The sequence below is a fragment of the Phascolarctos cinereus genome, unplaced genomic scaffold (assembly GCF_003287225.1).
Source record: "Phascolarctos cinereus isolate Bilbo 61053 unplaced genomic scaffold, phaCin_HiC Scaffold_726;HRSCAF=1367, whole genome shotgun sequence".
NCBI classification, from domain to species: Eukaryota; Metazoa; Chordata; class Mammalia; order Diprotodontia; family Phascolarctidae; genus Phascolarctos; species Phascolarctos cinereus.
The window spans coordinates 412,504,596-412,519,331 of NW_027556098.1; the positions used below are offsets into that span (position 1 = coordinate 412,504,596).

Below are 14,736 nucleotides of genomic sequence, written 5' to 3' on the forward strand. Positions count from 1 at the left end.
CCAACCCACGCTTCTGTTGCTCACACGGCATAGAGTCATATGCGGTAAATAGCTTGGCCGCTGCGTTCCAGAGCCAAATCGAAAAGGCGCAAAAAGCAGGAGAGTGCCGCAACATTTTTTATGAACCAAATGAAACTAAATGAGGGAAAGAGGAAAAACATCTACGAATGTGCGGAATCGGACAGGCAGACAGATGGCCGCTGTCAGGGTCCTCCCACACCTCCCTTCCCGTTTCTCTGCATCTACAGCATCCGAATTCTCACTTTCAAGTGACGGGAACAAGTCAGCCTTTGTTAAGGCTTAATTTTAAAATGTCCAGAGAGAGGGAAGGTGCTCAGGAGTACTCAAATACATGAGAAGTGGAAAGGGGGGGTCCTGGAAGGGAAAAAAGGGAAAACCGTGTCGAATATGCGAGGTCGGATGGATAGATCGGCGGCCGGAGGATCCCTTCGGCGTTGAAACGGTGAGCCCCGCCCCATTTCGTGCTCACTCTTCACAACAAGCGCTGCATTCAGGGCTGGCTGGCCTTTTGACGCGACCGTGGAGCAGATTGACTTCGATTGGAGACGGCGGAAGCTGGGGACCTTCATACCGGGTAAACACGAGGGCAGAAAAATGGCGAAAGTGATGGAGCGAACAGGCACGTGCGAGAGGAGGCACGAGCCCCGCCCCCACGGGTGCCAAGCTTTTCGCCAGCGACGCCCAGCCCACCTCGCAGATAAAAGACTTAAAAAAAAAAATCATCGGTCCTCAAGGGCAGTCGTTCTTACCTTGAGGAATCGAGGCAGTCTCGGGTAGTTATTGAAAAGAAAAAGGGCGGCTTGGAGGGACGTGCGATTCCCGACAGGCCGCCGTAGATCTGCTTCCTTAAAGCCACATCACACCATGCTCTCCGCCCCCACCCACCCCGCAGTGCCTCTGATTGCGCTGCACCGCTTTCCTCTTCCTGAAGACATCCTCAGAGGTCTATCGTCCCCCGCCTCCCACCCAGCTCCTCCAGACCCCCTCCTCCTAGAAGCCCGCCCTGATCTCTCTTCCCTTCCCTTCTTCCAGCGCTTAGCCCAGTGGCTGGGCACATACTAGGCGCTTGATAAATGTTTACTGAATGAGTGAATAGGATTGCTGCCTTCCCATTCTTGGGGGAAACAATGAGATCCGTGGTGACCCTGCAAAGAATCAGGCAGTTTCCACGAGCGGCTAGGGAGGGGTTTATTGGTGGTGCCCTCCCCAGATGACCCTCGGTGAAGTCCAGGACCCCGAACGTTTGTGGCTGGCCTGGGAAGGTAGATGGATCCCAGCTCGCTCTCCCGAGCGCTCAGTCCAGTCACAGCATCCTTTTCGCACCAGCTGGACAAGGCTCCCCGCTGGTCCCCACCAGTATCTGAGCCACGGGCCACGGGGGCGCTGCTGTCCCTGCGCTTTGGGTTGGGCCACTCCCTCCCCAGTCCTAGGCTAGGCTGGCTGTCCAAGTCCTGGGGGCTGCCTGGAGAGGGAGGGCTCACAGCTGGAAGGAGTAGGAGATGATGTCAGCACAGCGGAGCAGGGCCTCGCCCTGCACCCCAAGGGGCGTCTGCAACTGGGACACGTGGAAGTTGGCCACATCGAGGTCGGTAGCCCCGAAGTGGGCGTCCACTTGGACGCGCTCGTGCAGGGTAAAGTGCACCGGTCGCCCCACCATGGCGAGGATGCTTCGGAGGTAGCGCTCCCGCAGGGCAGCCCGGGCCTGCTGCTCAGCCACCTCCTCGGCAGAGCCAGCCCCGTCCCGGCCCCGGGCAGCACTGAAACCCCGGCTGGTGCCATCTGGACCCCGGGGAAGGCGGATCACCGGGACAGGAATTGGGATCTGCCTGTCTTCGCCTGGGAGGGGGAAGAAGAAAGAGATGTCAGGGAGGGGAAATGCCAGGTTGTTATACACCCTTCACCTCGGCTCAGCGGAGAGCCCCTCTCCACATGAGAGAGCTTGGACCAGTCTAGTGATGGGTGAAAGGAGCCCGGAAGAAAACTGAGGCCTGGGCTGCTGACTGCTGGTGATCCTGGGCGAGCCCCTTCTAGCCCTCACTGCCTCTCTGGGCACCGGGGGGGGGAGGGGGGGCGGCACGGGGCGCCTGGACCAAGGCTTCTCTAGGCTCTCTCTCAGGTCTGAAATTCTCTGCCAGAATTCTATTTGTGAAGTCCTTAGCACAATGCCCCCCCCACCCAGGAGGCACTTCATAAAAGCTTGTTCCCCAGCCCCCTCCCCTTGATGGACCACAAACTCCAAGGTTCCATGGTGTGATCTGTAGTTAGCCAACAAGTTCGGGAAATTCCTCCTAAGTTCCAGGTGTCGGGGAGATGGGCAAGAGTGAAGAGGTTCCTTGGAACTTACATTGTCTAAGGGAGACTCCGTCAGGCATACAAAATGCAAACCATTCAGAACTGTCGCCCATAAGTAACTGAAGCAAAGGCTTTATACCCAGTGACATATCGGGGCCCACACCCCAAAGAGATGAAGGCAGGAGGAAGAGGACCCATCCCACAAGCACAAAAAATACATACAGCACCTCTTCTAGTAGTGGCCAAAAAAACAGGAAACTAAGGGAATGGGGGCAGGTGCCCACTTAAGGAGAAATGGCTAGATGGATTGGTAGGAAAAATTATGCCACGACTGGCACCTAGGTGGTGCAGTGAGTCCGGAGTCAGGAAGACGGGTGCAAATCCAGCCTCAGACAGCTGTGTGGCCCTGGGTTAAATGACTTTACCTCTGTTTGCCTCAGTCTCTTCAACTATAAAATGGGGATAATAAACAGGGTTTATTATCTCTCAGGGTTGATGTGAAGATCAAATGAGTTAATAGTTGTGAAGAGCTTGCCCAATGCCTGGCATATGGCAGGTTCTTAATAAATGCTTGTTTCCCTTCCCCATAGAAAAGGAAGAAACAATTTCAGACAAAACTGGGAAGCCCCGTATGAACAGAGAGAGAGCAGGCCCAGAAGAACAACTTCTACTGGACAGCATTATAGGGAGGGAAGAACACTCTGGCATCCTTCCAGGGCTTCTGCTGGATTTGGCCCCGGGGGCTCCAAGCCCCGGGGATTTCTGAGGAGGAGGATTCCTGGAATGTGTAATTAAAGGACAGCCAGAAGGAAGAGGAAGCAGCAGTGGCCAAGGCAGATTCAGCTCACTCCCCTTTGTGACCAGCGACTGCGCTGTTAGTGAAGCTCCTCTGGTCCTCCCCTGGAAGGAGGGCCCAAACGGTCATGGGGGTGAAGGCTTTCCTTACCGATAAAAGAAGCCCTCAGATGGCATCTGAAGTCCCTTTCTGCTCTGGGTATGGGACCCCAGGACCTTTGAGGGCCAGCAGGGCACAGTGAGCTGGCCTCCCAGCCAGAAAAACCCAGGATACCTACTGGAGGGGTGGCCCTAAATAAGTCACTTAACCTGATTCCACTTAGTTGGAATCTCCAAGTTATCCTACTTAGAGCTCACTCATACCTGTTGGTTTGCAGGTGATGCCCCCCATTAGACTGGGAGTCCCCTGAGGGCAGAGCCCAGCACTTAGCAGGTGCTTAATAAATAAGCACCTAAGTAAGTTAGGGCCCTGAGCAGAGAGGGCTGCCAAGCTACACTGGTCGATGGAGCTTCCTCATCCAGGGGTTCTTTAAGAAATGATTGCTCTAGTACCCATCCCTATCAGCATAATACCAGAAGGACTCTCATGGAGTGTCCCGAGGATCTCTGCTTGCTGTAGACTTCTAACCCTGATCTGGATGAAGGACCAGATAGCTTACACTAACTACAGGGGGAAGAGAGTCAGGTATCCCACTAGGCTGCCTAAGGATGGGAGAACCAGCCTGGCTCAGAAACAGCAGGGGAAAGTCTGTCTGAATCAGCAGTAGGTTTGGGCCTGGGAGTGGCCAGTGAAGTTCCAGGATAAGATAAGAAGGGAGGGAGGAGTAAACGAAGGGAGGGGAGGAGAAGGGAAAAAAGAGAAACTGGGAGATGAGAAGGTGGAGGAAGAGAGGGGAGAGAAAAAAGATCTGGTGTTTCTAGTGGCCTGCAAGCTCAGAGGGAGCAGTGTAATATGACAGCCACAATGTCCTCTGCTCTGGGTAGGCCACAGGGGGAGCACCATGTGCAGTTCTGGGCCCCAGGACTGAAGACCAAAGTATCAAATTTAAAATTTCAAGTATGGCCGGAAAAAGACAGATCTTTAGACCCCTCTAGGAATGTAAAGGGCTGCTGACAGCGGCTCAAGGCCTGAGGCTCACAGGCACCATTCTATCTCTCCCTTTCAAGGAGGCTCACGGCCAGGGCCCTGAATATAAATTGAAGACAGCAGCTAGGCAGCGAAGTGGATGGAGCACCAGCTCTGGAATCAGGAGGATCTGGGTTCCAGTGTAGCCTCAGACACTCAGACACTGTGTGACCCCGGTGAGTCACTTAACCTCAAAAAAAACCCCACAAATGGAAGGCTACTGGGGCAAGGTAGGCTATGGGGGCATCTCTGAGTTTGGGAAAGTGATTTCTGCTCTCACTTGAACCTCATAACAAGTCCAGGAGGTATACACCATTGCTATCCTCATTTGCAGATGGGGAAATGAGAGTGAGGTAGGATTTGAAACCAGGCCCTCCCCCCAATGCAAGGCAGCTGATGGAAACATGAGCTCAGATCCAGACTCAGATACTGGGTGATGCTGGACAAGTCACTTAACCTGTCTCCCTCAGTTTCCTCAACTGGGGATCATAACAGAACCTCCCTCGAAGAGCTGCAACAAGGATCCAAGTATGTTTGTAAAAAGGGCTTGGCACAGTGCTCACAGTGCCCGGCATACAGGAGGTGCCATAAAAATGCTTCTGCCCTTCCCTTCCCCAACTGGGCTCCCAGTCCAGTGCCCGTCGGCATGCTAGCTGCCGCCAGGGGGAAGATGTTGCCGGTTCCCCCTGCTTGAACACTCTCCAGGCGGGCAGGACCGCCCCCAGAGGCCTGCCCTTGAGAAACCCAGGGCTGTGCCCGCCTCAGGGAGGCGGCTGGCTGGGCACTAAAGGGAGGAGCCCACTGGTCAGTCGGGCTGGGATGAGAACGGGCCCCCAGGGCCCCAGCCTGCAAAGGGAGCTCCGCTCCAGGTCAAGGGATAAAGAGTTTCTCCGATCTAGATACAGGTGAGAAGCCTTTCTGTGAGAAGCAGGTCAAGTGAAGGCCTTCTCCCAAAATGAGAAGTTTGAACTTGGTGATCTGAACTCTCCCTTCTGGGCCTGAGCCCCCAGGGCCCCCCAACCAAAAGGTCATCTAGTCACCCCTCTCTCCTCTTTTTTTTTTTTTAACAGATGAGGAAACTGAGGCCCTGAGGTTATAAAAGTCAGAGTTTAAGGCTCAACATGGGACTCAAGACGGCAAATCCTAATGTCTTGTTTTTCTCTCCCTCCCTTCACCAGGGAACCCAATTCAGCCTGAAGTGTTGGATCAGTCTGTTGACTAGTCTAGGAATTCTCGGAATCTGCTTCAGTGTCTTCGGAGGACCAGAGCTCAAGGTCACAATGGGGGAGGGGGCAAGGAGTCCACTGGGAAGGGGTGGGGCAGTCCTGAACCTAGCAGGAAGAAGCCCTGCATTTGAAGCCAGAGGGATCTGGATTCAAATCCCAGCTCGGGCACTAATACCTTTGAGAATTTCTAAACCAATAGTTTCACCTCTAGTTCAGCCCTGAGGGTCTTGTCCAATGCTAACTAAATTCTATGACCTTGAGAATATCAAACTCCGTCTATTAGAACCCCAGTATTCAGAATGGGGAAGATCCTTGGGGCTGATCCAGTCTCTAGGATTGGCTGCAGGCACAGTATAAGAAGAGTCCCACACATGTGTGATCATGGACTTACACGTAGTAGGTGCTTAATACATACTAAAGGCAGGGGCAGCTAGGTGGTGCAGTGGATAGAGCACCGGCCCTTAAGTCAGGAGGACCTGAGTTCAAATCCGGCCTCAGACCAAGCACTTGACATTTACTAGCTGTGTGACACTGGGCAAGTCACTTAACCCCAATTGCCTAAAAAAAAAAATATATGTGTGTGTGTGTGTGTGTGTGTGTGTGTGTGTGTGTATATGTATGTATGTATGTATATGTATACACACACACACACACACACACACACACACTAAAAGCAGTATGGAATCAGGAAGGCTCGAGTTCAAATGTGACCTCTGCCACTTACTACCTGTGTGACCTTGGGCCAGTCACGTCACCCTGTTTGCCTCGGTTTCCTCATCTGTAAAATGGTAAACTAATTCCAGTATCTCTGCCAAGAAAAATCCCAATGGGGTCACAGAGAAGCGGACATGACTGAATACCACCACCAATAAATACTACAGGGCTGACTGACAAGCCCCTTCCTCTCTCTGGGCCTGGTGTCTCCATCCTCAAAGCGGGTGTACAATGCTTACTTCCTAAGGCTCCTGGGAGCTTATCAGGAAACTACTTAACGTGAGCCCCCACGAGGTACATCCCTCTAGATGCAGCCCATGATCATCAAGGAAACGGTGAGGGGAAATGACTGACGTGTAGCCCAGACAAATGGGGCTCCCAGGGAGTCCAGGTGCTGAATAAGAGTTCATGGACTTGAACTGGGCCAAGAGACTTGGGTTTGGAGGCAGAAGAATAAAAACAAAACTGACAGGGATGGATGAGAAGACCTCCAGGACCCCTTTCAGCCCCCTGGTACAGTATCCTAGGATAAAAGCACGAAAACACATTGATTAAGCATTTACTAGGAGTCCCGAGGAGGCAACTAATCGAGAATCCTCAGGGAGGGCCGACTGGATCGCCAGACCCTAAGGAAGTGGCGGGTGGGCTGGGCCAGGCACTGTGAAAGGGCCACCACAGGCCGCAAGGCAAGTCTGCTGCACTCAGCCCTGCATGTATAGCCCCCCCAGTTGAGTAGATTACCTCCATTTGTAATCTCAAGATCCTCTGTGTCCTTGGCTAAGTCCTTTCCCCACCAAACCAAGGACCTTCCTCTGGCCTCACTCACTTCTTTCCCCAGTTCTGCAGATGACCCCCAGGTTTGGGCCTGGCCTCTCTCTTCTCCTGGCGATCACAGATGACTCCCAGTCCAAGCTTCTTTCCTGAGCTCCAGGCCCAAGGCACCACACCACGAATAACCACTTAGTAAGCACCCACTGTGTGCCGGGCACTGTGCTAAGCGCTTAACAAAAACGATCCCACTTTCCAGAGTGAAGCGTGATTTTTTGGGGTTTTCTTTATTTTTCTCACCTTTTTTTCCAACATGGCTAATACAGAAATGTTTTGCATGATTCCACATGTATAATTGATATCACATTACTGGGGCAAGAGGAAGAAAGAGAATTCAGAATTCTAAGAAAAGAATGTTAAAAAGAAATGTTTATTTTAAAAAATAAATAGAACTCTAAAAAAAATCCCATTTGATACCTATGAGATATTTCTATTTCATTAGTGTCCTCCTCCCCCAAACGCTGGCATTTTTTGTCGAGGGCGCTCTCATCCTTCCAAGCTGCCCCCACCCCCGTATCCATACCCACTCCCAGAAGGAGACCACCTAGTTCAGGACTTCATGAAGTGAGATCCCCCAAGAGGTGGTGAATTCTATAGGATTCAAACTAAGATTCCTTTTGCCTGTGGCCCCGATCCCCACCATTTAACCTCCAGCTTACTTCAATAGCCTATCTGAAATAGTCCCTCCTCTTCTCCCATCCACCCTCCACACAACGACCAAAATACGTCTACAACCCAAGAGGGCCTGCTGCCACTCCCTCCCTGAGGAAGATGCAGTGGCTCCGTATGGCCCCTGGGATTCAATGGCAAACGGAGATTTTGTATTTTACGACCATCATAACTGACCGACCCTAAGTTTCCAGCTTTGTTCCAGGTTACACCTTGTTTTCCCGTTAGCATGAATGATGAATCCTTTGAGGCGGTCACACATATTCAAATTCTTGTGACTGGAAGCTATAATTATGTAAACTACAGTCACTGGTTCCAGCCCAAGGGAGCTATGGAGCGTGAATTCAAACACTACAAGCACTTCAGGGGGATTCATGACTTGCACTAATTTGGAGCTGGCTGCACTGGAAGCAGCTAGAGAGGCGGCTCAGTGGATAGAGAACTGGGCCTGGGATCAAAAGAAGTGAGCTCAAGTCCTTCCTCAGACTCTTGCTAGTTGTGTGACCCTGGGCAAGTCATCTCGCCTATCTGCCTCAGTTTCCTCATCTGTAAAATGGGGGCCATAACAACACCTACAAACATCCCAAGGATTGCTGTGGGACAAAATGTGAAAATAACTGTAAAGCACTTAGCACAGTGTCTGGCTCGTTGTAATTGCCATATAAAAGTTATTCTTATTACACAACTCTTAAACTGCTCTGTAAATGCCGGCTTACTCCCCTTCAAATGCTCGAGGTTCCAACCATGCCAGCCTACACGTTGGTCCCCCAACCTGGGGTTCTACTGCCCCAGCTGGAAGGCACCTCTCATCTCATAGAAGCCAGATGCAGGAAACCTGCCCAGAAGGGGGAGCTCCTTGAACCCCCTTTTCCTCCTCCTACACTCAGCAAATAAGTAACTACTTATTTTATCTGTAAGTGGAAACTTGAATTTATCAATTCCTTTAGGATTTACAAATGACAAACATTGTCTCAAGTTGCATCTCACTCACCCCTTCCCCCAACCCTTTTCATGGGTTTAGAGTTGGGATCCCAGGCAGGGCCAGCCCCACCCCCTCTTTTTTTTTTTTAAACAAATTCAGTCTGTTAAAAAGCATTTATTAAGTCCCTGTTATGTCCTAGGCACTGTGCTAAGTGCTAGGGATAAAACAGAAGGCAAAAGACAGTCCCTGCCCTCAAGGAGCTCACAGTCTAAGAGAGGAGACATCAGTAACAGCTGTGTACAAACAGGAGAGAGACCAGACAAACTGGAGATAAGATTAAGGGGAATATGGAAAGGCCTCCTGTGGAAAGTGGGATTTTAGTTGGGACCTGAAGGAAGCCAGGAGGTCAGTGGGCAGAGCAGAGAAGGGACAAGCATGGGGGACAGCCAGAGAGAATGCCCAGAGCCCAGATGGAGGGTCTTGCTCCTGGAACAGTCAAAAGGCCAGTGTCCTTGTATTGAGGAGGATATTTTGGGGAGTAAATTGTAAGAAGACTGGAAAGTTAGGAGGGGGCCAGGTGATGAAGGGCTTTGAATGCCAACCAGAATATTCTGTATTTGATACCAGAGGCGACAGAAAGTCAAGGGAATTTACTAAGTAGGGGGTGACATGATCAGGCCTGCATTTTAGGAAAATCTCTTTGGTGGCAGAATAAAGGATGGACAGGAGTGGGGAGAGACCTGGGGCAGGTAAATCCCCCCCAGTGGCTATTGCAGCAATCCAGGCAGGAGGTGATGAAGACCTGGACCCAGGTGGGGGAAGCCTCAGAGGAGAGAAGGACACTATGCAGGAGGAGATGAAATCCACAAGAGATGCTGCAGAGGTGAAATTGATGGGGGGGGGAGTCCAGGATGGAGGTACCCTGTCCAGTAACAGGGAAGATGGGGGGGGGTTAGGGTGAAAGATCATGAGGTCCGTTTGGGACATATTGAGTTCAAGATGTCTGAAAGGCAGCTGGAGATGTTAGACTGGAGGTCAGCAGAGAGGTTGGCTTAGGAAAGGCAGACTTGGGCATCACCAGCATAGAGATGGTAATAAATCCGTGGGTGCTGAGCTCAGCCAGTGAAGTGGATTGGAGGGAAGGAAGAGGATCCAGGACAGAACCCCGAGGGACAGCTGGGAGGCATGGCCTTGCTGAGGACCACAGGAAACAGAGATGGAGCAGTCAGAGAGGCAGGAGAACAGAAGGGGGAGGATGTCATGGAGGAGAGCATCCAAAGCTGCAGACAGGGTAAACTGAGGCAGAGAGGCTAAGTAAAATGTACCTAAAGGTCCCACAAGGCATAGGAAGGTGAGGGGTGCTGGAGAGGTTTACAGTCTGTATTTCTGGAGTAAACTTCCCGTTGGCAGGGATTGCTTCCTTCTTGGTACTTGGGTGCCAAGCGCCTGGCCCTGATTTGGGGTCCAGCCCTCAGAATGCAATCCCAGAGCTCCCTTCCACTCTCTTAATTCAGTTTGCAACAGAATGAAGAGGAGCCTTAGAAAGTAGACAGCAGAAATCACAATGTCTCTAATTAAAAGAGTCCGTTTGGGGCTCTCTGACTTTGAAGCCACCCTCCATCTGGCCCAGGGCCAGGCCTCTCCCCACTCCACTCCATCAGCAGACTGCTACATGACACTGTGGACCGAGAAGTGGGAAGACCTGAGTTCAAATCCAGCCTCAGACATTTACTAGCTGGGCAAGTCACTTCCCCTGTTTGCCTCAGTTTCCTCATCTGTAAAATGAGGGGTGATAATTACATCAACCTTTTAGAGTGGTTGTGACAATCAAATGAGATTTGTAAAGAACTCTCCATGGTAGGCATTCTATAAACCCTTATTCCCTTCCCCCACTCAGCTTCGGCAATTTTCTTCAATTTCAGGTCTAACCCCGTCAGGTCACCTCCCCTTCTCAATAAATTCCAGCAGCTCCAAGAAAAGGATGCTTTATCTCTGGCCTCCGGGCATTTTCCCTGGCTTAAATCTCTTTCCTCCCCTCGGCTGTTCATTTTAGCACCTGTTTATCCGGGCCCTGAATTTTTGTGCTTGCTGGTTCCCTCCCCCTTTAAACTGGGAGCTCCTTTGGAAGGCTGGGACTGGCTTGGGGGAAGCGGGGAAGAGGCTCTTTTGGGGCCTTCCTTTGTTATCTCCAGGCTTAGCACAGTGTCCAGGACACAGCGCTTAATAAATGCTTATTAACTGACACAAGCTCGGCATAACGCATGCAAAGTTAGACTGAACATCTCTCGGCCCCTTTCTTTGCTTGATAAGGAAACTGAGGCTCAGAGAAGGAAGACGCACACGATTAGTCGGTAAAGCAATAAGCATGAATTAATCACCTGCTGTGTGCGAGGGGCCGATAAAACTTCAGGAAAAAACAAAAGGAAACCCACCCCGCCCTCTAGGAACTCCCGGTCCAGGGGCAGGGCGTGTCTACTCTCTCCCAGTGTCCCTCCGGGGGAGAAGACAATCCCGGGGGTCGGAAAGGACCTCCGTGAAGCCCTCCTCCCCACCCTCTTTCTCTCCCGCTCCCGGGGCTCACCGGCGGGCTGCGGCGCTTCTCTCCGATAGCCGGCCATTCGACTCTTGGCGGTGGGCTCGGGGCCGGGCAGCTCCTTCTCGGGCATGGTCCCGGGCCACGGGCCTGGCGGGCGAGCGCACCAAGGCTCAGAACCCAAGCCAGGATTGAACGTTCGCTCCCGCGACGCTCCAAACCGCGTGCGCCTGCGCCGTCCGGGGAAGCCCGCCGGCCCGCGTGCGCCTGCGCCTGCGCCTGCGCCTGCGCCTGCGCCGTGCGGAGAAGCTCGCCGGGACGCGCGCGGGCAGTGGAGAACGTGCGCGCGCGCGCGCACTCCGGCGCCTCGGGCACCGCGCGCCCCGGGGCGGAGGGCGTGGGTTTGAGTGCGGGCGGACGGCAGAGCCCGGCGCCCTTATGGAGCGCTGTACCCTCGGCCCGCCCGGTGCCCGTCCGGCTTGGCTCCCGGCGGCGCGCCCTCCAAGCCCCTACCGCCCTCGGCCGCATGTCCTGTGCGCATCCCGTGGTCTGGACGCGGGCTCCCCTGCCCACCCCAGGCTCCCGGATGGCGGGGGTCACTTAGCCCAGGGCCTGGCGCCCACAGGCGCTTCACGAACGCTCCTAGTCGCAACCTGAACCTCCCAGCCGCCTCGGGCGAGCGGCGTCCCTCTCAGCCCCGCTTTACAGAAAGGGAAATTGAGGCGCAGAGGGGACGTGGGGCTGGCCAAGGGTCCCCCTAGAAGCCTCCGCCCTATGGGGGCGGGGCCTGAGAGCCGACAGGGGGCCCCTCCCCCATGGCCCTGGTCGCCGGGCAGCCGCCCGCCTGGTCCCCCACGGGGGGGGCGGGTCGCCGGCTCGGCCCCGCCCTGACTCCGCCCCGGGGGCGGGGCAGGCGCCCGCCGCCGGCCCCCACGTGTGGCCGTCCCGCCCCGCCAGGTGGCCAGGCCGGGTCACTTCACCTGCAGCGTCTCTCTCGGCCTCGCGGCGGTGGCGGCGGCGGCTCCGGCTGCGCGTCCAGCTCCGGCGTGCCCCATGTCCCGGAGGAAGCTGGGCAGCGTGCCCCGCCGGGGGCCCCGGTCCGACGAGGCCGAGCCGCGGACCCTCGACGAGCCCGATGGCCCGGGCGGCTCCGCGGCCTCGCCGGCTTCCTCCTCGTCGTCCTCGTCCTCCTCGTCCGCGCCGCCCCCGCCCCAGCTCCGGCCGGACGGCCCCGACGGCGGCCCAGCCCCGGCGTGCGCCACGTCCCGGAGGAAGCTGGGCAGCGCGCCCCGCCGGGGGCCCGGGGACCGGGCCGAGGACGACGTCCGGCCCCAAGCGCCCGATGGCCGGGGCGGCCCCGCAGCCTCGCCGGCCTCCTCCTCGTCCTTGTCGTCGTCGTCGTCGTCGTCGTCGCCGCCGTCCTCCTTGTCCGTGCCGCCCCGGGCCGCCCCGGATTTCCCCGACGCGGGCAGAGCCGGCGAGTGGCCCCCCGGCCGGCCGGGCTCCGGGTGCGCGCGGGCCCTCCGCGCCCCCCGGCCGGCGGCCCCGGGCGCCTCTTCCCCACAGCCCTCCGGAGCTGCCCCGACCTGCTGACGTGCGGCCGCTGCCTGCTCACCTTCCCGCTGAACCAGATCGTGGCCTTCATCGAGCACAAGCGGGGCCGCTGTCAGAGGCCCGCCTGGGGCCGGCGCCCCGACCCAGACGGGGACACGGGTGAGTGGGGGGCTGGGCGCGCCCCGGACTTCCCCTTTCGGCCTTGGCCCACACTTGGCCGCAAGGCGGGGGGGGGGGGGGAGGTGTCTGGGTGGCCCGGACTTGTGGGGAAGAGGGAGGGAGGGCGGGGGCGGGCGGCGGCGAGTCCCGCCCCGGCTGCCTGGGTTTCACTTCTCCGTGGGCCCCTGGGTCGGCCAGGTGCTGGCCTGGGGGAGGGGCTGGGCCGGCTTCCTGGACGGCCCCAGCCCACCCCACCCTACCCTGTTTTCTCGGCCTGGTGGGCTGAAAGAGGGGACCAACGGCCGCCCGGGGGAGGGAGGGAGGAGTGGATGCACACAGGGCAAGGGGAGCTCCTCTTGGAAACTCCCTCTCAGCGGCTTGGGAACCCCCTGGCTGGGCCGGGGCTTGGCACCGTCCCCCCCCCCCCGCCCCCACCCGGGGATGTCAGTTGAGTCAAGGCCCACCAAGTCCTCTGGCACACGCCCTTCCAAGAGCTGGGACCCGAGACCTTGGTGGCACCCAGTGCTTAGACCAGGATTGGAAATCAGGGCCTGCCACTGTTACAGTGAACTGTGCAAACAGCCCATTTTGCAGACGGGCCCACGAGCACTTCTATTAACAGTCTGCTCCTGCCTCTTCATCCAGGCTCCCGGGAGCCCTCGGCCTTCTCCTGCAGCAGCTGTGGCAGCTGGTTCATGGGTGCCTGGGCCCTCCTCCGCCATGCCCAGGAGAGCCACGGCCTAGCCATCTACCAGAGCCGGCCAAGCCCAGCCGAAGATGGAGAAGCCCCCCCACCGGCGGCAGCACCTTCCATCCGGACCCGGAGTCATGCTTGTGACTTCTGTGGCAAAGGCTTTCGCTCCCACAGCAACCTGACGGTGCACCGGCGCACCCACACCGGGGAGCGGCCCTACCACTGCCCCCGTTGTCCCTATTCCTGTGCCCAGAGCAGCAAGCTGACCCGCCACCTGCGTACTCACCAGCGGGCAGGGCCTGGCTCTGCCCCAGCCCCACCAGAGCCAGCCGACTATGCTGCTGCCCCCTCAGACCTGGTCCCACCCCCAGGGCCTAGCAGCGGCAGCAGTGAGGAAGGGGGTGGTCGAGAACCTGGCTCTCCTGGGGCTCCGCCAGCTGGCCCCGGGGAGGATGCAGGGGGAGGGGGCCGAGGGAGCCTGGGCCGGCGGAGGGGAGACACCTGTGAGTTCTGTGGCAAAGTCTTCAGAAACAGCAGCAACCTGACGGTCCATCGGCGCTCCCACACTGGGGAGAGGCCCTATGCCTGCCCCCTCTGCCCCTATGCCTGTGCACAGAGCAGCAAGCTGACCCGCCACCTGCGTACCCACGGTCCAGCCCCTGGCCCACCCCCTTTCCAGTGCCCCCACTGCTTCGTGCCCTTTGGCCTCCGAGCAACCCTGGACAAACACCTCAAGAGACAACATGGGGAGCTGGGAAACGGGCCTGGGCATGAGGCTGACCCCCAACCCCCACTCCATCCATGACTCAACTTGTTTTTATTTTTTGGTAATAAACATTTCTAGTTTTTGAAATAGACAGGCTCTTTGCTTTCTTATGGCAACTTAGTGAAGAAAGGTGGGATAGGGACAGTTCCTCCCACCCCCCCCCAAGAAACAGTGGCTGGCCAGACCGGTTTGGGGGGGGGGGAGGGCCAAAAAGAGCTCCCACCACCACTGCCGCTGCTGCCCAGGGCAGGGCCAGGCTGGCACAGAAAGTGGTGGGCCCGGTTCCGGCGTGGGCGAGGCTTGGGCAAGAGAAGAGGGAAGGGGCCTGGGCCTGCAAGGGCCCCCAGGGCAGAGGTCCCCCTTGCTCTCCACTAGATGTTATGGGGCCATGATTAAGGAGGCCCCGTCTCTGCCTCTCCCCAGACAAAAGACTGGGG

The 14,736-nt window shown here is 56.4% G+C and overlaps 2 protein-coding genes and 1 long non-coding RNA gene across 4 annotated transcripts; 2 read left to right on the forward strand and 1 right to left on the reverse strand.

The window, feature by feature from the left end:
- Nucleotides 1–1,195: 1,195 nt before the first annotated feature.
- GEMIN7 (gem nuclear organelle associated protein 7) lies at nt 1,196–12,087 on the reverse strand. Of its 2 annotated transcripts, none has more exons than XM_021004214.2 (2): nt 11,175–11,965; nt 1,196–1,857 (listed from the first exon to the last, which is right to left on the reverse strand). In XM_021004214.2, exons 1-2 carry the CDS (start codon nt 11,257–11,259, stop codon nt 1,499–1,501), a joined length of 444 nt encoding a protein of 147 aa, XP_020859873.1. In that variant the 5' UTR covers nt 11,260–11,965; the 3' UTR covers nt 1,196–1,498. The 2 variants fall into 2 exon arrangements, with proteins under 2 accessions (XP_020859873.1, XP_078002005.1); XM_078145879.1 differs by lacking the exon at nt 1,196–1,857 and adding an exon at nt 8,753–9,787 and having other exon boundaries at nt 11,175–12,087.
- Nucleotides 1,857–4,685, forward strand: LOC110220246 (uncharacterized). Its single transcript, XR_002327816.2, has 2 exons — nt 1,857–3,307; nt 4,276–4,685. It is a non-coding gene; the product is annotated as an uncharacterized LOC110220246 (long non-coding RNA).
- An 8-nt stretch (nt 12,088–12,095) lies between the features above and the next one.
- On the forward strand, nt 12,096–14,388 carry ZNF296 (zinc finger protein 296). Its single transcript, XM_021004213.2, is given in 3 exon segments — nt 12,096–12,620; nt 12,623–12,839; nt 13,485–14,388. Coding segments are annotated over 3 exon segments (1,512 nt in total). The 5' UTR covers nt 12,096–12,179; the 3' UTR covers nt 14,339–14,388.
- The last annotated feature ends 348 nt before the right edge of the window (nt 14,389–14,736 follow it).